Source organism: Ricinus communis, chromosome 2 (genome assembly GCF_019578655.1).
Source record: "Ricinus communis isolate WT05 ecotype wild-type chromosome 2, ASM1957865v1, whole genome shotgun sequence".
NCBI classification, from domain to species: Eukaryota; Viridiplantae; Streptophyta; class Magnoliopsida; order Malpighiales; family Euphorbiaceae; genus Ricinus; species Ricinus communis.
The window spans coordinates 4,083,328-4,109,867 of record NC_063257.1 but is presented as its reverse complement, the minus strand read 5'-3'; the positions used below and the strand labels follow the sequence as shown (position 1 = coordinate 4,109,867).

At 34.4% G+C, this 26,540-nt stretch overlaps 5 protein-coding genes across 6 annotated transcripts; 3 read left to right on the top strand and 2 right to left on the bottom strand.

The window, feature by feature from the left end:
• Positions 1-29: 29 nt before the first annotated feature.
• Positions 30-3,262, bottom strand: LOC8265274 (U-box domain-containing protein 30). The gene is made up of 3 exons (XM_025157493.2): positions 1,695-3,262; positions 1,351-1,499; positions 30-1,148 (listed from the first exon to the last, which is right to left on the bottom strand). Exon 1 carries the CDS (start codon positions 3,133-3,135, stop codon positions 1,813-1,815), a length of 1,323 nt encoding a protein of 440 aa, XP_025013261.1. The 5' UTR covers positions 3,136-3,262; the 3' UTR covers positions 30-1,148; positions 1,351-1,499; positions 1,695-1,812.
• Positions 3,263-4,035: 773 nt separating this feature from the next.
• On the bottom strand, positions 4,036-6,350 carry LOC8265275 (lecithin-cholesterol acyltransferase-like 1). Its single transcript, XM_002510027.4, has 2 exons — positions 5,585-6,350; positions 4,036-5,074 (listed from the first exon to the last, which is right to left on the bottom strand). Exons 1-2 carry the CDS (start codon positions 5,965-5,967, stop codon positions 4,168-4,170), a joined length of 1,290 nt encoding a protein of 429 aa, XP_002510073.2. The 5' UTR covers positions 5,968-6,350; the 3' UTR covers positions 4,036-4,167.
• A 1,839-nt stretch (positions 6,351-8,189) lies between these two features.
• Positions 8,190-9,164, top strand: LOC8265276 (putative vacuolar protein sorting-associated protein 13E). Its single transcript, XM_002510028.4, has 2 exons — positions 8,190-8,914; positions 9,017-9,164. Exon 1 carries the CDS (start codon positions 8,386-8,388, stop codon positions 8,875-8,877), a length of 492 nt encoding a protein of 163 aa, XP_002510074.2. The 5' UTR covers positions 8,190-8,385; the 3' UTR covers positions 8,878-8,914; positions 9,017-9,164.
• A 2,549-nt stretch (positions 9,165-11,713) lies between these two features.
• Positions 11,714-16,079, top strand: LOC8265277 (70 kDa peptidyl-prolyl isomerase). Of its 2 annotated transcripts, none has more exons than XM_048370941.1 (13): positions 11,714-12,022; positions 12,136-12,222; positions 12,300-12,557; positions 12,657-12,737; positions 12,842-12,922; positions 13,265-13,459; positions 13,754-13,843; positions 13,946-14,121; positions 14,287-14,409; positions 14,509-14,655; positions 15,219-15,346; positions 15,408-15,543; positions 15,727-16,079. In XM_048370941.1, the coding sequence occupies exons 1-13, from the start codon at positions 11,836-11,838 to the stop codon at positions 15,847-15,849; spliced, it is 1,812 nt and encodes a 603-aa protein (XP_048226898.1). In that variant the 5' UTR covers positions 11,714-11,835; the 3' UTR covers positions 15,850-16,079. The 2 variants fall into 2 exon arrangements, with proteins under 2 accessions (XP_048226898.1, XP_002510075.1); XM_002510029.4 differs by having other exon boundaries at positions 11,721-12,022; positions 15,423-15,543.
• A 5,711-nt stretch (positions 16,080-21,790) lies between these two features.
• LOC8265278 (serine carboxypeptidase-like 17) lies at positions 21,791-26,296 on the top strand. Its single transcript, XM_015718059.3, has 14 exons — positions 21,791-22,025; positions 22,151-22,296; positions 22,412-22,488; positions 22,962-23,084; positions 23,197-23,299; positions 23,494-23,531; positions 23,636-23,737; positions 23,838-23,924; positions 24,040-24,195; positions 24,361-24,432; positions 24,530-24,648; positions 24,741-24,854; positions 24,946-24,991; positions 25,964-26,296. The coding sequence occupies exons 1-14, from the start codon at positions 21,895-21,897 to the stop codon at positions 26,045-26,047; spliced, it is 1,398 nt and encodes a 465-aa protein (XP_015573545.1). The 5' UTR covers positions 21,791-21,894; the 3' UTR covers positions 26,048-26,296.
• The last annotated feature ends 244 nt before the right edge of the window (positions 26,297-26,540 follow it).

Genomic DNA, 26,540 nt, shown 5'->3' with positions numbered 1-26,540 from the left:
CAATACATGCATGTCTCAGTTGTAAGTCGTGAATGAAATATATGAGAAAATTTTGGATTCCACTTTTGTTGTCACAAATGCATTCAAAAGAATCTGATCAACAGATTAGAAAAGAAAAAGAAAAAAAAAAGGAGCATTCACAAGGACAAGCAATTGGAAAAAAACAAATGATTCGGAAAAGAAAGAGTTTGGAAATCTTGTCAACTTGACTATTTTCCGCAAGTGGATCTCATGATTTTCATGTCCGGTTGGAATCTCAACTCTTTCTAGATAGACAGCATGATTATAGATTTAGACTTAGTTTCACATTAGATAGCGCCGAGAGGAAAAGAAGCCCTCCAATCCAAGCAGTCATTTCCGTTCTCACAATTATTTTAGTGTAAACAGGGCAGCACGGTGATTCTGAATATATTCCATTGCCAAACTTCGATCTCTACGTTTTTGTTTTTTAATACAAAACTGGACTTGCAAGCTGCCGTTTTCTGTATCTAGTCTTTTCACCTTTCTTCTGATTGATTGTGGATGGTCTCTACCTTTAATGGCCACCAGCTCGATCGACTACTCCAATTGATTTAACAGCACTCCTAACAGCAATCATTTCTATACATAACAAAGCCTCTCGTGTCCTCCAATTATACATCTAACAAGAAACCCGGCCCACTATGAAATTTAACAAGGATAAACCCTTTAAAGAATTCTCTAATATCATCAAGAAACCCTGCAAGTTCATTCATAAAATAAGTAGAGCATCTGCAGCCAGTAATATTTTTTGGATTAGACAGGCCATTTGTTGCTTGCTCAGCCCCTTAGCTATCCTTCTATCACCCAATAGATCACAGCAAAGGGCAATCCCAGAGGCAAAGGGGCTTGTCACCATCTATGTCGCCAAAAAGAAGATGGGATTTTGCAAGAACATGACACCCTAAGCTGTTTTTGAGAATTATTATAAGTTTCCTCCACTAGATGTGCTTCTCCCTTTATTAGATATTTCAGATCTTGCAAAGTGTGAGTGCCAACCCCCTGGATACCTCTACAGCTCAGCCACAAAAAAAAAAAAATAATAAATATTGGATCTCCATATTGTTTCGCCGTCAAATAACCAATTTTTTTCGTGATTCCATTAGCAGTGCCATGTAACCTTGACATGCCTGTAGGTAAAAACATTGTCAATCAATATAAGAAGCTACAAGGTTGTTCAACATTGAGCACCATACTTTATAGTTATTTAGCACGTAGCTGTAGGTTACAAATTACATGATATAACAATCAACTTCTTAAAAATATGGAATCAAATTTTGCAATGCTTTGCCAGGAGGTCATAGTTAACAGGATAAAATCACGGTATCATACCTGATACTGGAAACTTTGAGTGCATCACAGAAGTTTCTGGTAGACTCTCATCATTTCCTTGGTGGGAGCTAAATTGTGAATCTTGAAGACTTTTCATATGAGATTTGGCACTGCCCATCTTAATTCACGAGTCCACCTTCTTCTATCATCTAGCATACAACAATAATATGAGAACATCTGATAGTAATACCTCATCATGAGTGGATGCCGTTTACTAACTACTGCTTATAAGACACTTCAATATGGTGCTAATGAACAATCAATGCAATCAATAACGATGCTCTTCCTATCATGTGAGGCCAATAGATTTTTAATATACATGAGGGAGAAAAAGGAGAGGATACCTTAGAAACCTTGATTGGCTCCATTCCATCTGAGATCACCACAAGCCTCAGTGCGTGGCTCCGCCTTTGTGAACAAGAATAAACTAATTGCTGGGCGTCACCAAATTGGCATTTTACTTCATTGTATGGTTCTAGTAAGCTTACACTTGGAAATGAAGAGAGTGGCCGTGTAATTTAGACTACATAATTTCAAGAGCTCAGATGATCTCTGCTTTAGCTCAGGATTACAATCACTCTGTATTACAAGAAGCAATTTTGCTGCTAAACCTGCTTCCACAGCAAGTGCAGCAGATTCTTCTGGTGCAAGCTGGCAAACTGCCCACAGTACTGATAAACCAAGCTGAGTGCAGTTGTCAGATACTTTCATCAATAACTTGACCACTGTAGGTATTGTATTAGCACAATCTTTCAAAGCCAATTTTCCCTCTGGAATAGTTGAAAGAACATCTAGAATATAAAGGGCTAATTCCAAACACTCATTATTCAAAGTAGGCAGCAACTCCACTAATTGAGGAATTGCACCAATGCTAACAACTGGACTCCTAATAGACTCATGCAGACAAAGACTTCTTAACAAACCAAGTCCAGCCAATACCCCATCTGGGTATCTCTTATCTTTAACTAACCTCAACAACCCAACTAAAAGACTCAAACTTGACACATTCTGAGACTCAAAATCCTTACCTTCCATCAACATTTCAATCAACTTCGTACAATTAATTTTGGTCTCAATCGAACCCTCATTTAACATATCCACCACTAAAGAAATCTTAGCAGGCTGCATCAAGTTCTCCCTGGAAGCAGCATCCAAATCCAAATTCACAAGAATCCCAACTACCTCAGACCCAACAGCATGACTAGTAAAAGGACCCAACAAATTACAAACAGAGGAAACTCCAACTCCACCATTATCTAACACTGCCTTTTTGGCAGTTGAATGTGCGGCAACGAGCTGTCTAAGCTCTTTCAGAGCTTGCACTCTAGCTTGGCCTTTAACCTTCTTGAGAGTATCCAAAACGTCAATAACCCTTCCTTGCACATCCTCTGATCTTTTCTTCAAAGCTAAATACTTCTGCGAAAACCAACTGTAAATCAACTGCTGCAAAGTCTTGTTTGGAGTAACAACGTCATCCCAGAGCTCTTGCATTGTAGTAGGGCAAGTATAGTGGCCAAGAGAGAACCATTTAAGGATGTTGGATCTCTCATAAGTTTGGCCAGTGCAAAGAGTAACTGGGTCTAGCATTGTATCCAATGAGATTGGACAAATAAACACAGATGGTACCTCTATTGACTCGAGCTCTTTAATTATATTCTTCAGATCTAATTTATCCATGTGGCTTGTGGAAATTAAGCTGCCACCACCACTGTCACCCAAAATGCCATCTTTAACAGCGGTCTCTAAATCTAGAACTTGGCCACCGCTACCCACATCTAGCTTCATGTTTTTTTCTTTGTTTTTGACTCTCTTCTATGGATATTGCTGCTAACACCAGAATGAGAGATGAAAATAGAGGAAAGTAAATCTAATCTATAAAGAGCAATGAAAAGAAAGGGTTGAATGGGAATTATATAATTATAGGCTTATAATATATAGTATAGTCCCGTGACTGAATCTTAGGTGACCGTGCAGCACACGTGCAGTCATTAACTTTTGGTCATCCTTATTATCTGCCTGCTCCATTTCTTATTTTGCCACTGATTTGGGAGCTGTGTGTCAAATATTTTAATGTTGGGTTAATATAGTACATATCTAATACTATTATATAATGTTTCTTCTTTTTATAAATTAAAACCCTGTCAAATTTATCATAACAGTAACAATATTTAACTCAATTATTTATAATTTTTCAGATCAAGGGATGTGTAACCTTTTTTTTTTTTTAATATATTTAAGATTAAAATCGCAAAAAATAAAAGAAAAACTAAAGTGTTGGTCAAATAGTCAAAAAGTAGAAATTGATGTTGCCAATGGAATAATTACAGAATCAATAAGGAAAACCGACAAAACATAAGCACAGATGACAGGGACTCCCTTGTTTCCCCCCAAAAAATTATTTTAAGAACTATCCACTTAACCAATGGCAATGGCGCAAAGCTTATTTGTATTTTTACTGAAATCAAATGAACGGTATTAAAATTTGTTTTTAAAATCAAGTTAATACTTGAATATAAATGGACTCGCAGCTCAGGAAAAAAAAAATAAAAGAAAAAACTTTCTCGTCTCAAGTGCATCGATCAAGTACCATTATCTTGGCTGTAATTTATCGTAAAGATGTTTGATAAGATATAGCAGAAAACTAATAAGAATTTTGATGGTCGATCTGCTACAGGAGTTCAATTCTTGATAAAATCTTCTTTTCAGATATCAAATAGAAATAGATACCTGAATACCGGTTCAGGAATCAATGAATTGTTTGGAGATAACCAAAATTACATTCCCCGTATGATCATGATATCATACGCATGAAAATCCTCATAAAGCTGTGCTCATTTCATTAGTATTTACACAAGAAATTTCTGCAATGATTCTATCAAGTGCTATTTCCTGTTTGAGTATTAATGTATGAGAAACCCCACCAAGACTTATCACCTTAAGGGGTTGATTTTTCTTATCACCACTCCATATCTTCTCCAATGCCAACAAGCTAGCCATGTTCACTGTCCCATCTCCATCTCCATAAACAACTTCAGGTTGCTCGTCAAATCCATCTGCACCGTAAATTAAAGTCTCAGCCGTCTTCACACCACTCCCAATTATACATGTAATAGGAACCTCAGGTGCGATTAGCTCCTCCATTAAGGGTAAAATTCGCGATTTGTAAGGATAAACCCCTCTGGAAAAACCAATGGCATCAAGGAATTGGGGAATTTCATATGATGAGTAAGTGGCGTTTGGAGTAATGACGAGTTGTTGTTTTGTATCAAATACGTTTGGATTAGGTAAAAGCCATAAGTTGGTCTCTGAACTTCTTTGCTCTTCCCTAACTAGCAATGGGTCAACAAAGGGTATCCCAAGTGTATTTCCTGAAGCCAGAGTAAGCATTACTTCAACACTTCCACCCCATGGAGCAGAAAGTGCAATGAAGTGTCTGACAAATTTTTGTCTCCAAGAAAGTGAATTTCTGTTCAGAAGTTGAAGCGCAAAAAGGCCTCCTAAGCTGTGTGAAAGAATTATTACCGGCTTTCCTCCATTAAGATTGCTTGCTTTCTCTATTAGTTCTTTTAAATCTTGCAAGAACTTAGAACCAACCTTGGATGGATGACCTTCTGCTGCTAATCCATATCGAAAATCGTAAGGAGCTCCAAACAGTGATTCACCGTCGATGTAGCCAATTTTTTCTAGAGATTCCACCAGAGGTGCCATGTATTCTGTGACATGCCTGTGAATTCAAGGCATCGTTCATCAACAGCAAGATAAAAAGCACTATCCAAGGACTGGATATGCTAAATTATATATGATAACCATGCATCATCTTCTAAAAATTTAAAACCGAATGGAATTGTCAGAAGTTCATGTGTCGAACTCTTGTTTTTCTATATCACATGGCACGAGATTTAATCACACACTACTCGTCAAATGACATAGCAGGACCACTCTATTTTTTAGTTTTGAATTTAACAAATATGTTTCTGTAGTGGGCTGCCTAAAATTGCAAATCTTGAAGGTATCAAATACAATAGCATTGTCCCTGCCCATCTTAACAAGGAAGTTCCTAAAGCTTCTTCCAATCCTCTATCAGCATTTTTGTACTACATTCTCAAGCAATTTTCATCACTAAAACATCTTAAATTAATAGACAGAGCAACTATAATTGCTTTCATAAAGCAAACAAAACTATATAAAAACGTAAAGAACCAAAGACATAGCAGAGCAGAAAAGAAACACTTACTTGAGGTTAGGGTCAAGGCACAAAAGTGATTTTGTGGAACCAAAATCAGGGACCCTGGTTTCAATTCCAGGGGCATTGCAGTAATCATCCAGATCTTGGTCGTAATAAAGCATCATACGATCAGCAAGACATTCTGTAAATGGGGCAAGTATAACACTGGGATCAAACCATAGCCTAAACCATCCGTCCTTCTGCTTTACTAATGGATACCAACGATTGCACACTGGGCTAGTGGGCTTGTAGCTACTGGTTAGCCTGGCTTCCAGCTGGTTTCCACCACTCCCTGGTACTATAATAAGAGGGTGAAGGTTGCTCGTTGATGGACACAAGTATAACATAATGGCTATAGAAGCTATTCGTAGTTGAAGCATCCATATCTTCATTTCTTATTTTTGAGCAGCTACTTCATTTTGTTGGGCAACTGTGCATGGCCAATTTTCTGAACAATGTGCCGCATATGTGAAGTGGAGAAAATGCCACGTTTCTAGTTGGAAAAATCGTGTATCTTATCTCCACACAACACAAGAGAGCCGGTTGGGCCTCCATCATAGTCCTGGTATCTGGATTTTGAGCCGAACAAAGTAGTGCATGGTATGCATTCTGCAACTAAAGCACATGGGCTAATGGGCCTAAACAAAGTTTTAACTCTGTTCGTGATTAGATGAATCGAGCCGTATAAACACCGAAAAGAAAAGAAAAGAACCTAGAAGACCAATAATTTGAATCTATATTAATATAGAAAAGGTTACTGAAACTCGTTAATTATTTATGTAGCACTTTCAAGGACAAATTCGGGTTGCTGCTTCATTGCATTCAAATGAGGCACTTATTATGATAATGATTCATGCACTTGGCGTTTGAATTATTTAACTTTGACAACTATATTCCTTGTTCCTCCAATAGACTTTGAATATTTTGCAATATTCATATTCATATCTTGATAATTGAGGGGTCACGCCACCTAAGAGAGTATTAATCTTTCTCTCTAATCCTTTTATAAATTAGCCACGTGTTTTTTAAGCAATTATATTATTATTATTTTTTGGGAAGCGATATAAATTAATTCAGCAGTAGCACATCTACAAGTAACTACTCCTTGTCAAATTGTTATTCTCCCCACTAGAGTCCAGCACGCTTTATGGTTTTGCAGTGCCCCAAGTGAAGAAGTTGATAGAAGCATCGCGTGGCGTCTAATTGTCTGTCTCTGTCTCCTATCCAGCGGGCGCCTGCGGATTACTAAATCATGCTGCTGCCTCGCGATTTGCAACTACTCTACCCAGTTGGCTGCCTCTTCTCTTGGAAATTTCTCGCCTGCTTCTTGCTTTTAATTATCTTTTTCATTCATCACACCTCTACTCAGTGTCCCGTTTGTTCTTACTGTTGAATTTTTCTCCCTCAATCCTAATATTAACTTATGTATATCTTTCTACAGAACTTAGAATGCAATTTTATTAATAATTATAAAAAAAATTGTCAACTGAATTGCGCAAATATGAAGTTGTTGATAGAAGTGGTCTAATTAGGAGAGTTTTTTTTTTGTTTTCCTTTAAATATTAGTCACCCATATTTGCTTCTATTGACCAATTGACAAATTTGACGCGAGGAAGCAATAAATGGAACAGCCTAAACACCGTCTCTTAATTAATGAGTATTGAAATTAAAGAGGGAGGGGGGACTGCTTCATTGTTTACTTTCAGCAATGCATTCCCACAAAAATATCCCAAAGCAATACCGCAGCAGTTGACTCCTGCATTCCCTATACTCCAAAAATAATACTACATAATAATAACATGAAAAAGCTTAATTTAATTATAATACTTGTTAAATTATATTGAATAGAGTTATACAATTCTATGATATTAATATTTCTTTTAAATGAATTCACATATTTATATGAAAAATTCTAAAATTTCCATGACAATTATCATCCATTTTTCTACAATCCAAGTTACTTTTTTGTTTTCAAAAAAAGGAAAAAAAATAATTTCTCTTATTTTCCTTTTTCATGTTTGGACAGAAATAAAATAAAATAAAATTATTTTTTCTAGTTTCAAAAGTTAACACATAAAAGGGAAGAAAATTATAAAATTATTATTTTATTTTTCATCTAAAAAATTAATAATTATTATTACAAAAATTTAAATGATATAAGGACCAAATTGTAATTTTATAATAAATACTAGAGCATTCTTCTCGCTCCTCATATTCCTATGCTATTGTTTTCTTTCCTATATAATATTTTCTCTCCACTCTCAAGTAAAGAAAAGTTAATCTCAAAAAGTCTTCTTATTTTTCATTTGTAGTTCTCTCTCATTCAAGTAGGAAAAATGAAATATAATTAATGATTATAAAACTACAAAAATATATTACCATATGGATAAGATGGCGCAATTGTCAGTAAGTTATTTTCCTTTTCTCCTCATAAGTTGGTCCGAGGGTCTGTAGCAAAAACAAACACCAACCAAATAATCATACTATTAATAAAGTAAGATGACTCAGCAAAGAGATAATAATAATTAAATTAAAATAATAATATGTTCAAACCGTACAAAAATGATTAGTCAGTGACCCAGTCTTATATATTCTTCCAAGCACCTTCTTCATTTATCATAAACTGTTTTCATCTTTTAAAAACCATTTCCAATCCGGTGTGCTCTTGAAAAGTCTGAACCCACTTCTGTTTCAATTATTTTCCTCTTCTTCTTATACATAATTAATAACTCTCAAGATTTTAAAAGTCCCACTTTAGTATCTTGAATTCTTGTTAAACTCCTTCTTATTTTTTGAAAATCTTGACTTCAATGAAGGACAAGAAGCAAAAGCAAAGCAAGTTCATGAAGATTGCTACGATCCCATTAAAGGTATTGGGCAAAGCAAGAGATCTTTATGTCAAAAGCATTACAGGGTGTGCAACCAGAACCAGCTATGGGCATTCCATGTCGATGCCCAACGGACAGTTGCCAAAGAGTCACAGTATGGGTTCAACCATGTCAAGCGACGGCGGTGATGATTACGGCGATCTTATAAGAGCTGCTTCTGTTAGAAGTCTTGGTCATAAGAATGAGATTGATATGTTATTGCAACAGATGAAACAGCAGCAGCAGCAGCAGCAGCAACAGCAGCAGAAACAGTTGCCTAAGAGCGTCAGTGTTGGGATGGGATTTATGGGTAGGATTGAAGAAGAGAACGGGGAAGATGAAGGCAGTGTTGATGGTTCAAAGAGAGGTGCAAAGGCTGATTTGTATCCTAGAAGTAGAAGCTATGCCGTTGCTGAAAGAACCCCTGCTTTCTGATGAATTATATTCAAGTTAGCTTTCAGATTTCAAAGAGGTAAAAAATTGAAGAGCTTTGATTTGGTTGATTAAATATCTTTCTCTGTGAACATAGTTTTTAAATTGTAATTTAGTCGATTGGATACTTTGTTCCTTGTAGAATTTGAATCCAACTCCCATTTGAAGAAAAAAGCGAAGAAGAAGAAGAAAAGAATAAGCCATATGTTATTATTTGGAAACTCCATACTTGAATTCATGAGGTGAATTAAGGTCCAATTATTATAGATTTGGTATATTTTATTGAACAATTTCTATTTGTTAATTTAGAGTAAAGTTTTTATATTGAATTAAAGATTCAAATGTTTTATATGCGGCCACTCCATTAGTACAAATAAGCATTTAGAGGACAAAAGAAGACTTCAAATATGAATGGATGATCTTGCTTGCCTAAAATGGATGTTTAACGTGCCAAGATTAGATCTTGATTATCAGACCATTAAGTTACTAATACATGACTCGTTTTGCGATAGCCATCAAGCTGTGTTATTGCTGACTGGAACAATCTGCCGAATTACCTAATCTCTGTTTTACTTTTAATAATGACATTTCCGTCATTAGTCTAACAATGTGGAGGCAATTGTCTAAAATGTTCTGGTCTCTTCATGAAAGTCTTGGATAAGTAAATAGATTTTGAACCCATTAAGGTCGAGATAAGTAAGTAAATTTGTTTTTCTTTTTAACTGTCATTATTGTCCTCGTAACTGAATTGTTTTTGTTTGAATTATTATTAGTTATTTAAATCCATAGATGAATAATGGGTAGTTATTAGTTATATAAAAAGAAATGCTTACTTGGAGTATTTAACCATGTGGTTCTTTTTTCCTTTTAGAAAAGAAGTGCTTACTTTTACAGTGTCATTTTCCATAGATCATTTGTTTAGATGGCTCATTCAATTTGACATCAATTGGAAAGATGAGTGTGAATGTTATGCTCGCACGCACACGCAAATAATAATTCTTACTCACTTGATTAGAGAATAGTAATATAGTATTACTAGTGTTTATAAACTTCAAATTTGGACCCAATAATCTTCAAATTGACACTAGAAAAAGAGGGCACTCAATATTTCATCATAACCAACGCAAAGTTCACATTTTCAATTTCAATGCTAATGACGCAGCAAAATAAATATGAATATATATTTATTTCGTTTGGTCTATTGAGGGACCATAGTGTTTGGCAGTAGCAGTTGTATATTGCATGTTGCCTAGGAGGATTAGACTGGCAATGTGAAAAAAGACAAAAGAAGCAAATTCATCAGCATGGCTGGCGTCCACTCAGCTTCTTTGGCGTTCATGCCTGCCGCCTCAAGTGACGCCCAAAAATTTGGTTGTTAAATTTTTGGATGCTTTGTTTGTTTTTGCAGCTTCTACAGTAGCCATACTTTTTCTCTTCATTTTTGTTTCGCCGAATGCATACTTATGCTCTTCGACTTCATTCCTGCAATCACCCGCATATTTGAACTTTTATTTTGAACTAATAACTATCTGAATATCTATTTTTTTTGAATATTGAGTCAGCATTCAACGTGATAACAAATAATGTTTTAAAATTTGACACTTTGGTATAATTAATAATATATTTTCTATTTTAATTCCTCTTCTCTCTTTGGTCTGATTATCTCAAATTATTTATATAAGGAATATTTTCTTAAAATATTTGATTCTTTCAAATTTCTTATTATCTTTGCTATTTTTGCATTTTATTTTGTATTAAGAGAGTCTAGTAGTTTTGAATTGAAAATCCGACTAATATATAAACATGATATCAAAGTTGGTTAAGAATAAAACTACAATTAATATTCTATATAAATTAAAAAAATTAATATTGTATGTATGTGATATATAAAATAGTAACATACCCGAATATATAATTTCATTTGTAAATTTTACCGATTTAATTTTAAACTCCTCTCAACTTATATTTTTAACTTCTTTTCACTTTGCACATGAAGTTTATATTTTAATATACTTAAAAAAATTATTTAAAAATGAATTAAAAACTTATTATACAAGTTCAAAGATGAAAAAGAGAAAAAAAAATTGAAATTTATCATATAAATAAAGAAAATAATAATGGATAAATATCAAAAATCAAATTAATAAAATTTAAGAATAAAAACTATACGATAAGCTGATAATAATAGCACAATTAAAGTTAAATCAAAAGCGAATAACAAATTATACATAGAAAAAAAAACTACAAAAATCCTCATTGAGGCTCCATTCTCTATAACTCTAAGAAAATTAGTGAACTACATGTCTATAATAATTCATTTCATTTTATATTACTAATTAGTCAAAAATTTGCAAATTAAGGTGGAAATAAAATTAAGAAAAAGAAAACACCAACAATTAGCGTTGGATCGTATCTCCTTCCTTTCCTTCCAAAGAAGTCATTTATTTCATAGCTCATTTTGGGAATTAAGAAGATCTTATTACATCTGATGGATGATGAACAAATTAATGGGCTTGTAGCCCACTGTAAGCTGTGTGGGCTGCAGAACGATATCTTCATCATTCTTTGGCGGAAAATTAATAAAAATATATATTTTTATTAATTTATAATAAAAATAGTTGAAAAACAATCTCATCTTATTTTTTTTGAAAAGATTAAAAAATAAAGTTATACGGTAAAAATAATAATAATTTTTGTTAATTTTAAAATATTTCTAAAAAATTTTCCTTATTTCGACCAATTAAGAAAAAAAAAAAAAAATCCATTTAATTTTCAAAACCTGTCCACCCTCATAAAAAAATCAAAATTACAAAATACACTATTAAACAACATTAATTACGTCGCCAACCCGCCACGTAGTAATATCACCACCAAAATGCTTCGCTGCTTCCAGAAACATTAAAAAGAAATCTCGGTGCTGATAATCAAAGAAAGCATTGAATTGAAACACAAAGAAAGAAAATGGTACTCGTGGAAGACATTGAGGACGAAGACGAGCTCGATGAAGAACCAGGAGAGGTAATCGAATCAGCCCCTCCTCTCCAAATCGGTGAAGAGAGAGAGCTTATTAGTAAATCGGGTCTTAAAAAGAAATTAATCAAACGTGGCTTTGGATGGGAAACACCTGAATTTAATGATGAAGTCACTGGTAACTTACTACATATGTGTTGTTTTTAGGTGTTTTCATTTTGCGAAGTGCGTTTCTTTTTTTTTTGCTTAATTCAATGGAAAATGGTGGTTTTTCTATTGAATTGAATGCAGTTCACTTTGTGGGTACTTTACTTGATGGTACAAAGTTTGTTTCTACAAGAGAGACAGATGAACCTGTGACTTTCAAACTTGGTCAAGGTGGGTTTTTTTATTTTATTGGGTTGGTTTGTTTTTAGATTGTTGCTTTGGCGATTTGAACTTTTGGGCTTTTATAGGTGAAGTGGTTACTGGTTTGGATCATGGGATAATAACTATGAAAAGGGGTGAATATGCATTGTTTACCGTGCCCCCTGAATGGGGATATGGAGCTACTGGTCGTGATGGCGTACCACCAAATTTTGTTGTTTTGTTTGAGGTTGAACTCATTTCTTGGATAACAGTTGTCAATGTGAGTAAAGATGGTGGAATTGTCAAGAGAATCATTGAAAAACCGGAGAAGATTGAGCGGCCAGGCGACTTGGATGAAGTTCTTGGTACTATATTTGGTCAATTTTGGGAGTGCTAGTTTATTTTGTAGTAATTGTTCTAAAATTATGAATGAAATAACATGGGTGGTTTTTTGGTTAGTGCAGTGAAGTATGAAGTGAAACTTGCTGATGGCACCATTGTCGCAAAAACACCTGAGGAAGGAATTGAGTTTCATGTCAAAGATGGTAATAGTGATCAATCAGATTTTTATGGTTCTTAACTGCTTATGTGAGTAGTCAATTATTTTTTCATATTTGACTTCTGTTGACCTGTATTTTGCACTTTTCAGGTCATCTATGTCCAGCACTGCCCAAAGCTGTCATGACCATGAGAGGAGGAGAGAAAGTGAAACTAATTGTCCATCCTCAATGTATGTTTTCAATCTATTATTGGTAAACAGAAGTCTATTGTTTTGTATTGCTGAGGTCCTATACCAACTTCCACTGTACAATTTGAAGTTGATGAAGTGATCTCTTTGTTGGTATAGTCATTGTTCTGGAGTAGATGAAGTGGAATACTGATGCTGAAGGAGGATATTTAGATCACTAGTAGCATTTCTCCTAATTTTAGCCCAATAATCTACATGATAACTATATATATATCAACTTTTAAAGTTACTTTGTTCTGTTTCTGTACATCTAATCTATAAAATTTCAAGATCCATTTAGGGATTATTACCTTTAAACTTTTAATTGGGGGTAAAACATCGCAGATGCTTTTGGTGAGGAGGGCAAGGATGCTAATGATGGAATTCTTCCAGTCCCACCAAATTCTGTGCTGAACATGGATTTGGAATTGATATCCTTTAAGCCTGTTGTTGATGTGACTGGTGATACCAAGGTGTTCAAGAAGATCTTGAAAGAAGGGGAGGGCACCAATGTGGCAAATGAAGGTGCTCTTGTAACCAGTAAGTATACTGATACATGCATGTAGTGTACTGCCATATTATCAGAATCAGTTGAATAAGGATGATATTTGGAATGCTTGTGTAATTCACACTTCCACCATTTAATAAAATGTGTTCTGTGTATTAAGTTGTTCCTTGAAAAGCAATGCTTTAGAAATTGGGAAGAATTGTTAGTAATGGAATTACAATGGTAGCCAAGCAATATATGTTTCTTTGAGTCTAAATTTATTGACCTTAGTATTAGGTAAGTTTATATTTAAACGATGCCAATCTGCTGTAAATTTCTTCATGCAGTTAGCTACACGGCTAGGCTGCAAGATGGAACTATTTTTGAAAAAAGAGGACTGGACGGAGAGCAGCCCTTGCAATTTGTTACTGATGAGGGTTAGTTATTTTAATTTTTTTTCCTTCCTGATTATAAGAAAACCACAACTAAAACTGCATTAGAATGATTACTGAAACTATATTGATTTTTGCTGTATGTAGAACAAGTGATTGCTGGTTTAGATCGTGCAGCAGCAACAATGAAGAAAGGGGAACGGGCAGTATTGACAATAAATCCAGAATATGGTTTTGGAAGCGTTGAAGTAAAGCAGGATCATGCTACTATACCCCCTTCTTCAGTGCTAGTTTATGAAATTGAAATGTTAGATTTTATAAAGGTATATAGTATGGTAATATTTGGTAGAATTAAAAATGCAATTTTAATTTAAGCATTAAGGAGCCAGAAAGAAGAAAGTAATAGACATTTCCTTGTGTAGTTTTTTTCCTTATCCTCTCCAACTTAAGATGGTACCAACCCAAGAATTTCTATTTTCTATGAGTAGGAAAAAACGCCATGGGAGATGAATAATAAAGAGAAAATTGAAGCTGCTGGTAGAAAGAAAGAAGAAGGTAATCTACTTTTTAAAAGTGGGAAGTTTCAAAGAGCAGGAAAGAAGTATGATAAGGTAGCTGTAGCTCAGTGATTATCATCATCATTTTGACATAATAAATGTGCCTGGAGTCATGTTTGGGGTTTAATTTTCTTATACTTCCCATGCTATTAGGCTGCAGACTATATTGTTGAGGAGGTATCCTTTGATGATGATGAGCAAAAGCTAATTAAATCTTTAAGAGTATCTTGCTGGCTGAATGGAGCGGCATGCAGCCTCAAACTTGGTGATTTCCAGGGAACAATCAACTTATGTTCGAAGGTGAGACCCAAAAGCAAAGCAATAACCATCTGCTAGTAAAATTGAAAAGCAGATAGTGTGAAACTTCAGTTGTCAGGATTTCTTTCCCGCAATGCCATAGGAAGTTTACAGTAATATATAAAAACATAAAACTTTTGTTTTATTGAGGCCTGACGCCTCTGAAGTCAATTGTGGTGGGGGGGTGGGGGATCCTTAGGAACCTGTTAATTAACAGGCTTTTCCCCTTGCTTGCAAGTCATTTGTTTTGGTACCTCCACACTTGGTGCTCCTTGTGGTCATCTGTCAGCAATGTGTCACAGTATGCTGCCTAATAGCAGAAAGGCACTTGCCATAAAGAGTATATAGTTGAATTCTAAAATTTGCACTCAATGAAATGTTGGCATTGTGCCTTTAACTGACATGAACTGCGTATCTGTACCATGGTGATAGCTTCATATTGTAGTGGCAGTTAGAACTGGCTATAGATGCGCCCAAACTTTGGGCCTCTCATATGATATATTCTGTCATGGATATTGGTCCCCAACAAAATGCCATTTTTTACACTAAATTTTAATCTCCTACAGGTACTGGATGTTGAGTTCGACAATGTAAAAGCTTTGTATAGGCGAGCACAGGCATATATGCAAACTGCAGATTTGGTCTCAGCTGAACTAGACATCAAGAAAGCTCTTGAGATTGATCCTCACAACAGGTAACATAGAGCATCATGTAGTTACAGATTCCTAAATGCACCTTTTGGTGCCATTAAGTAGAATGGCTCATTTCAGGGAGGTGAAGTCTCTCCAGAAAACACTCAGGCAACTTCAAGTTGAAAGAGACAAGAGAGATGCAAAGCTCTACTCCAACATGTTTGCACGAATGACAAAGAGGACAGCTGTGGTGACAAAGGTGTGTAGTATTTCACTTGTATGATTCCTAACCTTTTTTCTGCTGGAACCATGCATGACAATGTTCTGTATCCGGAATTGATTTGAAATATTCCCACTATTCTCAGTAGACATCCTAGTAATTTTTTTACAGCACTTTTTCATCAACATTCAGCAACTGAATCTCTTTTGAGTTTTCTGACAGAAATTGAAAGTTGAGAAAATAGAGGACGGGAAGAAAGATCGAGAAATGGTGGCAATGGAAATGGAAAAAGTTGCTGACACTTCAGGCTCTACTGATAATAGAATGGTTATTGATCCCTGTTAAAATTACGTGTAATGAAACGTGTCAGAATAACCCTTACAACTAACAGGAGAAAAAGTTACACGGGCACAGGCAGAATAGTAAAGGTTTCCCCTTGTTCGCCTTCGCCTAATGATATAAACAATACATTAACATCACCTGGAAGCTCGTATTGGTCGGGAAACTAACCTGGAACTAATGTTTCATATGTATTAATTCTTTTCTAATTATAGCTTTTGCACATTTTTGTTGTTTCCCTGGTTAAAGATTATTGCTTCTTTAAAAACGTTTTGGCCAATAATGGTTGCTTGAAGCGTCTTCAGGGATGAGGAGGTCTCAGGCACTCAAAAGGTTGGCAGAGTCTGTCTTAAAAAGGGCAAAACAGCTATGGATCAAGCTAATGGAAGTAAACCATTAAGGCACTAAATACTAAAGTCTTTGACTTTCTCTTGTTCTCTAACTTATTGTATAAAACAAAAATACATTGTCCTAAAGTTTCCAATATGGAATGGTTTGATAAGCTTAGGTTTTATTTAATTATTTTTTTCCCTCTTTATTTTAATATAATTTTTAAAAATTGCTGAAATCGCTATTTCCACAACAAATTTAATGTCAAACTGATAGCCCTGACTTTTATAAGTCAGTATTTCTTAATAAAATGTTAATTTCATAACAATTTATTGAATTATTCTACGGCATACAAAAAGAAAATAATAACGATATTACATCATTACAGACATCATATAAAGAGAACATTGTGACAAGAGATTGATTTTAGAAAAAGAAATATTTTCTTTTAAAATCTAATTAAATGAAAATCTCAGCTACAAAAGATTATTTTTCCTTAATTGAATTTGTAAAATTTGATCAATCTTAACTGTTGAAGTTGTACTTTAGTTGCTGCAGTTACTGTCCAGCTGGAGTTTCTTAGCTGTTTATTTTTTCTTGTTTTAAATAAATGTAATTTCTTTATTTGACTGTTTCAAATAACTTAGTAAGCAGTAGTTTCTATTATTTAGGGAGTTGTTAGTCATGGAAACGTACTCCATGAATAGTTCCTATTTTGACGTTTTTCAGTTTCATCTTAAGCTGTATTTAAAGTCTTCACAGTATAATAAAATTAAAAGACTTCACACAACAATTTCTTTCTTCTTAATCTTTCTTTCCCTTTAAAACTCTAACAAATTGGTATCAGAGCTCTCTTTTTTAAGGGACCTGTGAAACAAAAAAAAATATTCTATCTTGTTTTTTTTTTCTTTATCAATGGATGCAGAAACACCATTCACTACATTGGCACCACCAGTGTTTGATGGCGAAGGTTATCACGTCTGGGCAGCAAAAATGGAGGCTCATCTAGAGGCAAACGATCTGTGGGAAGCTGTGGAGGAGGACTACGAAGTTCTTCCATTGCCTGCAAATCCGACAATGGTGCAGATCAAGACTCATAAGGAGAAGAAATCAAGAAAATCAAAGGCGAGAGCTTCGTTATTTGCTGCTGTTTCTTCTAACATCTTTCTTAGAATCATGACGATGAAATCGGCGTTTGAAGTTTGGAATTTCTTGAAAGAGGAGTATGAAGGAGATGAAAAAAATCAAAGGAATGAAAGTTCTAAACCTGATCAGGGAGTTTGAGGTCCAGAAAATGAAAGAATCAGAGACGATGAAGGAATATTTTGACAAGCTGCTCAGAATAGCAAATCAAGTAAGATTACTTGGATCTGAATTTCCTGATTCTAGATTAGTTCAAAAAATTCTTGTAACTATTCCTGAGAGTTTGAAGCTACAATTGCTTCCTTGGAAAACTCTAAAGATCTGTAAAAAATTAGTTTGGCAGCATTGATGAATGCGTTGCAGGCATAAGAACAGAGAAGGCTGATGAGGTCTGAAGGGTCTATCGAAGGTGCATTAGCTGCGAAGGCTAGCTCGAGTTATTGGGGGAAAGGAAACAAAGTTGAAAGTTATAAAAAGGAAAATTCAGGTTTTGATTCTCTCAATATGAATATGGGAACAAAATCTTATTTCTCTCCATGTAAACACTGTGGAAGAGAAAACCATCCACCTTGGAGGTGTTGGAGAAAGCCAGACCAACAATGTGAAAAATGCTTGAAAATGGGGCATCATCAAAGAATTTGCAGAAGCAACAATCAACAAAAGACAGTGACGCAAGAGAATGTGCAGCAAAAGAATGTTGCTCAAGTTGCTGATGAAGAAGAGGAGCAGCTTTTTGTTGCCACTTGCTTTGCAGCCTCTAATTCAAGTGATAAGTGGCTAATTGACAGTGGTTGCACCAATCATATGACATTTGATCGTGATCTCTTCAAGGAATTGGATACTTCTGTTGTTTCCAAAGTGACGATTGGCAATGGAGAAAAAATTACAGTCAAAGGAAAAGGCACAGTGGCAATTGAAAGTATTTCAGGTACAAAATTTATCAAAGATGTGTTATGTATGCCTAACATCAGTCAAACTTTGTTGAGTGTTGGCCAGTTGATTCAAAAAGGTTTTAAAGTTATATTTGAAAGTAATCAATGTTTGAATAAAGATGCAAATGACAATGATGTATTCAAAGTTAAAATGAACGGAAAAAGCTTTGCACTTGATCCATTGGAGGAGGAGCAAGCAGCATTCCTTGCAGCAAAAGTCCATTCAGAAATTTGGCACAAGAGGCTTGGACACTTCAATCAGAAAGCTATTGTGAATTTGCAGAGAATGGAATTGGTTCAAGGTCTCCCTTGTCTTGAATCTGAAATTCCGGACTGGAAAGCTTGTCAACAAGGAAAGCAATCAAGACTTCCATTCAAGCAATCAACTTGGAGAGCTACAGAGAAGCTGCAATTGATTCACACGGATGTGGCTGGACCTCACAGCACACCATCTCTCAATGGCAGCAGGTATTTTTTGATATTTATTGACGATTTCTCCAGAATGTGTTGGATATATTTTCTTAGATTCAAGTTAGATGTTGCTGGTATTTTTTGGAAATTCAAGCAATGGATTGAAACACAAAGTGGTCACAAAATACAAGTCTTGAGATCTGACAATGGCAAGGAGTACACCTCCAATCAATTTAACCACTTTTGTGAAGAAGTAGGGATAGAACATCAACTCACTGCTCCATACACTCCACAACAAAATGGAGTTAGCGAAAGAAAGAACCGCACCATAATGGAGATGGCTAGATGTTTGATGTTTGAGAAGAATTTGCCAAAGGAGTACTGGGCAGAGGTTGCACATATTGCTGTATTCCTTCTTAACCGACTTCCTATAAAAGCTGTCGTAGAAAAAACTCCATATGAAGTCTGGTATGGTTTTAAACCCTCTCTAAAAAATCTCAAAGTATTTGGTTGCTTGTGTTTTGTTTATGTTCCTCAGAAAAAACGGGATAAGCTGGATAAAAAGGCAGAAGCTGGAATCTTTGTTGGGTACAGCTCAGTCTCTAAAGCTTACAGGATTTTCCAACCAAACACCAAGAAAATTTTGATAAGTAGAGATGTGCATTTCATGGAGAATGATGAGTGGGATTGGGATAAAAAACAAGGAGTTGAATTTCCTGGTCAAGTTTCACAATTTCAACTTGATCAAGATGAGCTGGTTGATGACATTTCAGTTAGAGGTATACAGTCACTTTCTGATATTTATGAAAGATGCAATGTTGTGGTGCTTGAGCCAACAGATTTTTGGGAAAAGGATCTGAAATGGGCTACAGTAATGAAAGAAGAGCTGTTAATGATTGAAAAAAATCAAACATGGAAGTTGGTGAGAAGACCCAAAAATAGAAAAGTGATTGGAGTGAAGTGGGTATTTAGAAGCAAGTTGAATCCTGATGGTTCAGTCAACAAGCATAAAGCTAGGCTTGTTGTAAAAGGGTATGCTCAAATTTTTGGTGTTGATTTTTTTAAGACGTTTGCTCCTGTTGCTAGATTAGATACAATCAGGTTGTTGCTTGCGATAGCTGTAAAAAAGAATTGGAAAGTTTATCAACTTGATGTCAAGTCAGCATTCTTAAATGGTTTCTTGGAGGAGGAGATTTATGTCGAGCAACCTGAAGGCTTTGTTGTGAAAGGGCAAGAAGATGATGTGTACTTGCTCAAGAAGGCCTTGTATGGTCTGAAACAGGCCCCAAGAGCATGGTACAACAGAATTAATGAGTAATTAGGTTTCAACAGTAGTCTTAATGAAGCTACCCTCTACATCAAAGGTGATGAAATCAATTTTGTTGTTGTTTCATTGTATGTGGATGATTTGCTGTTTACTGGAAGCAATGAAGAGCTTGTGAGAAAGTTCAAGGAAGATATGAAGCAAACTTTTGAGATGACAGATTTGGAGAGAATGGCTTACTTTCTGGGAATGGAAATAAAGCAGAAACCTAGAGAAGTGTTCATATGTCAACAGAAGTATGCGAAGGAAATTCTGAAAAAATTCAGAATGGATGAATGCAAGAGAGTAGACACTCCAATGTGCTAGAAGGAGAAGCTGAGCAAAGAAGATGAAGCTGAACCAGTTGATGAAACTTTTTACAGAAGTCTAGTTGGTTGTTTAATGTACTTAACAGCTACTTACATTCGGTAAGTCTACTGTCTAGATTTACAAATTGTGCAACAGAAACTCATCTTACTACTGCTAAAAGAGTCCTGAGATATGTGAAAGGGACTTTGAGTTTTGGAATTAAATTTTGCACAAGTCGGGATTGTATTTTACAAGGATATTCTGACAGTGACTGGGGAGACTCTCTTGATGATTTGAAGAGCACTTCAGGATACTGTTTCTTTTTTGGTTCAAGTGTATTCTCATGGTGCTGTAAAAAGCAAGATACGGTGGCGCAGTCTACTACAGAAGTTGAATTCATTGCAGCTAATGCTGCTGTAAATCAAGCTTTATGGTTAAGAAAGGTATTAGCAGATTTGAATATGAAGCAAGAAGGATGTACATATGTATTTGTAGATAATCAAGCTGCTATTTCTATTTCAAACAATCCTGTTTTTCATGGAAAAACCAAGCATTTCGACATCAAATTATTTTTTCTCTGAGCAGTGCAGAAGGTAGGCACAGTTAGATTAACTTATTGCAAATCTGAATTGCAACTAGCTGATATATTTACCAAGCCTTTACCAAGAAGCAAGTTTGAGTTTCTTCGAGAAAAACTTGGAGTTTGTAGCAACCAAAGTAAGAAGGAGTGTTGAAGTTGTACTTTAGTTGCTGCAGTTACTGTCCAACTGGAGTTTCTTAGTTGTTTATTTTTTCTTGTTTTAAATAAATGTAATTTCTTTATTTGACTGTTTCAAATAACTTAGTAATCAGTAGTTTCTGTTATTCAGGAATTTATTAAGAACAATAAATCTTTAGCGACCCTGTCAACCAAAATTAAGAGTTATTTCTGGTATATATAACAATGTTTATATACATGCTCTTAATAGAAAGACATAAAGATAAATAAAATTTAGAGTTTGAGAGTTTTTTAAACTGCAACTGAACACTAAGGACTAAATAAACCAAAGTCGAAAAGTATAGGACTAGAGATGGGTTTTGCCATAAAGATAATTCGGACTTCGGAGGTGAAACGATATAATTTTTCCATCAAGCTTGTGAAATTCTCACTGGCCTAACAAATCATGGCACTAGCGGATTTGCCACTCAAATCCTTATTGATGGACCAATTTTAGATTTTCCGGTTCTTTGTGTTTGGATGTCCTTTTCTTTGACGTCTGCGCGTATGCTTTTTTGGTATATGGTTTTTCTTCTTTTCATTCAGGACAGGGAAAAGCCGACATAATTAGTGATTGGCTCAATATTTGAAAATAAAAGGTTGAATCGACATTGACAACAAAATCTCTGTCTTCATGTTCATTAATTTTGCTTGTGTGCCTAGTCATTAAATTAAACTCATCGTAATGTCATTTTCCAGAATATGAAACAAGAATACGTCTCTACTCTTATCCATGCATTCTTTAAGAATTTATTTCCTTATCATTGCCAACAGACCATCCAATTTCATCAGAGCTCTTTATCTTCTATATCAGGACGACATGGATAGCTAATATGTGGTTGATTAGGTCAATTGAAGGTTAGGAAATGGCGAGAGTAGAAGCCATGCACAATCTCTGCCTTCTTTCTCTTATGATATTACTATTACAGGGTTGGTCACAGCGAGTTGAGTTTCTTCCTGGGTTTCAGGGGCCACTTCCCTTTGAACTTGAAACTGGGCAAGTATTAATTTGTCACAGCATAGCTAGCAAATGTTGACACGAATAATATATGGGCAAAGTGGAATTTTAATCAAAAGTTAGTTAGATGTGGTTATTATTTTAACTGTTTTTGGCTTGACCAGATATATTGGTGTGGATAAATCAGAGGATGTGCAGCTTTTCTACTACTTTGTTAAGTCACAAGGGAATGCCAAAGAGGACCCTCTCTTGCTTTGGTTAACTGGCGGTCCTGGCTGCTCTGCCTTGTCTGGTCTTCTTTATGAAATTGGTGAGATTAACATGTCAAAAAATGCTTATCATAGCCGAAGTAATAAACTTCCTTGTCATTTTCAAGTCGCAGAATACACTTTCACTTCTGAATCAGTAATTTACTATAATTGCAGGTCCCCTACATTTTAAGGCAGTAGAATATAATGGAAGCTTACCTACATTGATCTTGAATCCATACTCATGGACACAGGTACTACAGTACAGCCTGTCTACAATGATATTTTATATAGAAATAACCTTTACAAATAAATTTTTTACTAAAATAAGTTATTAATTTCTTTAATTCCGCCTTAAAGAAAATAATTTTATATAGTAATATTTTTATATATAATTTTTTTAAAATATGTAGTATGCTATATTTTTTCTATCAATTTTTTTTATATAATATGATAGATAATTACGTATTTTATCTCTAGTTTCTATTATTTTATTAATAAAATTAAATATTAAGTCTAAAAAAAAGTTTTAACACCCAAACCTCAATTAAGATATAACCTGCTCATAATCATAAATTTTATTTGATTTCAAGTGTATAATTATAGAGAGATTTTACCGTACTATGTTAAATCTATAGCAACGCTATATAGAAGTTATGTGCAATAAATATTGAGAATAATATAATTTACCCTTGATGGAAAATGATGATTGGTGATTAATGTTTAGGTAGCCAGCATAATATTTGTAGATTCACCTGTTGGCACCGGATTTTCTTATGCAAGAAACCAACTTGCTTCTCTGTCAGGAGACTTTAGACAAATTGAACAATTGGATCAATTTCTTAGAAAGGTAATATCAAGATGGTCAGTGATATGTTCAGATGACGCAAGGTTCATTTTTCAGATATTGATGAATGTATTTCTGTTTAATCTTTCTTGTTATACTGTTCTGATTTATGCAGTGGCTAATAGATCATACAGAGTTCCTCTCAAATCCAGTCTATGTCGGTGGAGATTCGTACTCTGGCATGCCTCTTCCACCCTTAGTTCAACGAATCTTAAATGGTATACGTATGAAGGGACTGTATAATATATTTCCTTCTCAAAATAAAATAGAAGGGGCATAAGCAACCGTGTGATTGTGAAGCATTTTATTACTTTTCTAATCATCCATGATTGAGTACCCTTCATAATTCATAGTAATGTTTCTTAATTTGGAACTTCTGTTAACAAAATTGATGGAAACTATGGTGATGCAGGAAATGAAGAGGGCAGCAAGCCATCGGTAAATCTCAAGGTCTGCAATTATAAATTTATATTCTTAGAACTTATATTTCATTCAAGTTATTTGGTGCATGCTTGGAAATAGAGAATGAAGTAGGAATTGTTTATGGTTTTTAGGGATACCTACTTGGAAATGCCGCTACGGATTACACTTTTGATGGAAACTCGCAGGTCCCATTTGCTCATGGCATGGGACTTATTTCTGATGAACTCTTTGAGGTTTGAACCTTCCACGTTATGCTAAGCTAAATTCATCACTGTATTGGCAGAAAAGATAGAATATTTTGTTGCTTGGTCTAACAAGTCCATAACTTGTTAGTCATTGAGAAGGACCTGTGGAGGAGAATATGTGATAATAGATCCCAGCAATGCAGATTGTATGAAGCATATGCAGGAGTTTAATAAGGTACACAACAATACAAAACATTCAATGAACCGAACTCTTGTCTTCGTTATTCTCATTATCAGAATTTTTATAACCTAACTTGATGAATATTCCACATTATAATTTGCTTTCCCAGGTTACTTCAGGACTTAATACTGCACAAATTTTGGAACCCCTTTGCAATTTTGCCTTTCCAAAGCCAATTGAGATTTCATTTCGTAGAAGAAGGTCTCTCTATGCGAAATCTGGAGATTTTGCAGATCCTGATCCATCAATTCCTATTGGCTGCAGGGCAAGTCTTCATCTTTTTTTGTATGAATATATACTAGATCATACTATTGTAGTGAAAGGATTAGTCATCAATAAGTATATAGATTATGGCAATCACTATTCTTTTCCAAGTAGCGATTTCCCTGGGTCTTCTTGCCTTATTTCCAACTTCTTTTGATGCCCGTAGACTTACGCATATCTGCTTTCCAAATACTGGGTCAATGACAAGAGCGTCCGAAAAGCACTTCATATACGAGAGGTAAAGATTAATAGTAAAAGAAAAAAGAAATTAATTAAACACTTGAACTAAAAACGAATCAGTGGAAGAATGATGCTGAGAATTATATTTGGCGCAGGGATCAATAGGGGAATGGACACGGTGCAATTATGGATTAACTTATACGTATGAAGTCTTCAGTGCTATTAAGTATCACTTATACCTGGGGAAGAAAGGTTATCGTTCCTTAATCTACAGGTTGAATAAAAACTCCTTTTCGTTTTAGTTTTACAATCTTGTAGTGTTTTTCTTATTTTTCCCTCTATGGTGAATCATTTACCTTGAAACAGTGGCGACCATGACATGCTTGTGCCATTTGTGGGAACTCAAGCATGGATAAGATCTCTAAACTTCTCCATTGTTGATGATTGGCAACCTTGGCACATTGAAGGCCAAGTTGCAGGGTGAGTACGTTTAAAATATATCTAACCTATCTTTTCCTAGCTCGTACGGAGAAGAAAGAAATTTAACTGCGAGTTTTGAATATATGTTTAGATACACAAGAAGTTACTCTAATCAGATGACCTATGCAACTGTGAAGGTAAAGAATTTTTCCATTTCTACGATGATACGTATTATTTATTTTTGCTTTTATTTATTTATATTTTATGCTATGTATGGATGTCAAAATTTGCCTTGTGGAGTTAGATTTACAATTCAAATATCATATATATGAAACTATTCGGATTTATATAGAATTTAAAACAAATTAATAGTGAGTAAAATCAATTAACAAATTACTAGTTGATAAAATTAACTAACTTTAATTTAAGATAATATTAACTATATATTATTGAGACTTTATATTCATAATTTAATATTTCAAACTCAAAATTTTAAATTCAAATGCATGATCAAATAAAAGGTAATGAATTTATGGTATTCTTATTTAGCTTTTATTTTATTTTATTTGCTCATCTAAGTGATATTCTGGTGAGTATTGGGTGCACGTTACTAATATTATTTCTCGAGCATGATATTAAAAGAGTAATACTATATGACTCATCATTTTTTGTTTGACCTCTTGCCCACCTAACGTGGCATTTACTATTTTAATAAAATTGTCTTAATATTTTAAAATCAAAGGATAGTTTTATAAAAACAATGGATGCCACGTCGGGTGGATAAGAAATGAGATAAAAAATGGTGGAATGTTTAACATTTTAGTATTATCGTGATCTCAATTAAGGATATTTTTTAATATTGTTGTTAGTTAAAGTCTATAAAATTTATGAAATTTAAAGTTTATGTGCTTTAAATGTAGTGAAAATTAATTTAAAATCCTAAATATTTAAATTTATATGAAATTAGTTATAATTAAACTAAATTTTACAAAATAAGTAGAATTTGTAAATATATTCTATATTAGTTTATCAATGTATTTTATAATACTAAAATATCTTCTTGAACTTTATTATTTCTATCATTTCTATGTAATTTTCTTATTTATGTATTTTTTAATAAATTTAAGCCAAACAATAACATAAGAATTCATTTCTTGGTCAAATTTCAGGGCGGAGGGCACACTGCTCCTGAATACAAACAGGCAGAGTGTTTTGCTATGTTCAAGAGGTGGATAAGTCGGGAGCCTCTGTAACTATGCTTTTTACACAATGACACTACTCATTACTCAAATGTTAATATTTAGCTAAACGAATTGAAAAAATTTATGTACCATTTAAGAATTATTCAAACCCTCTTTATTTTTTCTTTAAAAACCCAAATTCTAGAATAAATTAATTCCTGTAAAACATATCATTCAAGGAAGCTCTTGAATGTGCAAACATTGTATTTTATGTGCACAAAAGTTTATCAAATATGGCGATACCATTTATATTCCTGATCATATATAGTGTATATAGGCATGAGAGAAAGGAAGCGTGATCCTGTTATCCTTAGGAACTTCTCTTTACATACATTGGTGAATTTTAATTTAAAACTGTAGTTATAGTTTAATTGCTCTTTTCATCATTTGTAACAAATTAAACAGAGAACTTCCCATTTTGGGAAAGGGCCTTGTAGACTAATAAATTGATCAAATCCATAGACAGGAGGGTCACCCTCATAAACTAATGTGGATTCTTCCCATC

Excerpts from the sequence above, each read along its gene's own strand:
- LOC8265274 (XM_025157493.2), bottom strand. The coding sequence starts at position 3,135 with ATGAAGCTAGATGTGGGTAGCGGTGGCCAAGTTCTAGATTTAGAGACC.
- LOC8265275 (XM_002510027.4), bottom strand. The coding sequence starts at position 5,967 with ATGAAGATATGGATGCTTCAACTACGAATAGCTTCTATAGCCATTATG. Across the intron at positions 5,075-5,584 it reads TGCCTTGACCCTAACCTCAA|GCATGTCACAGAATACATGG; the intron begins GTAAGTGTTTCT and ends TTGAATTCACAG.
- LOC8265276 (XM_002510028.4), top strand. The coding sequence starts at position 8,386 with ATGAAGGACAAGAAGCAAAAGCAAAGCAAGTTCATGAAGATTGCTACG.
- LOC8265277 (XM_048370941.1), top strand. The coding sequence starts at position 11,836 with ATGGTACTCGTGGAAGACATTGAGGACGAAGACGAGCTCGATGAAGAA. Across the intron at positions 14,656-15,218 it reads CAATCAACTTATGTTCGAAG|GTACTGGATGTTGAGTTCGA; the intron begins GTGAGACCCAAA and ends AATCTCCTACAG. Across the intron at positions 15,347-15,407 it reads GAGATTGATCCTCACAACAG|AATGGCTCATTTCAGGGAGG; the intron begins GTAACATAGAGC and ends GCCATTAAGTAG.
- LOC8265278 (XM_015718059.3), top strand. The coding sequence starts at position 21,895 with ATGGCGAGAGTAGAAGCCATGCACAATCTCTGCCTTCTTTCTCTTATG. Across the intron at positions 22,489-22,961 it reads ATCCATACTCATGGACACAG|GTAGCCAGCATAATATTTGT; the intron begins GTACTACAGTAC and ends ATTAATGTTTAG. Across the intron at positions 24,649-24,740 it reads TATCGTTCCTTAATCTACAG|TGGCGACCATGACATGCTTG; the intron begins GTTGAATAAAAA and ends ACCTTGAAACAG.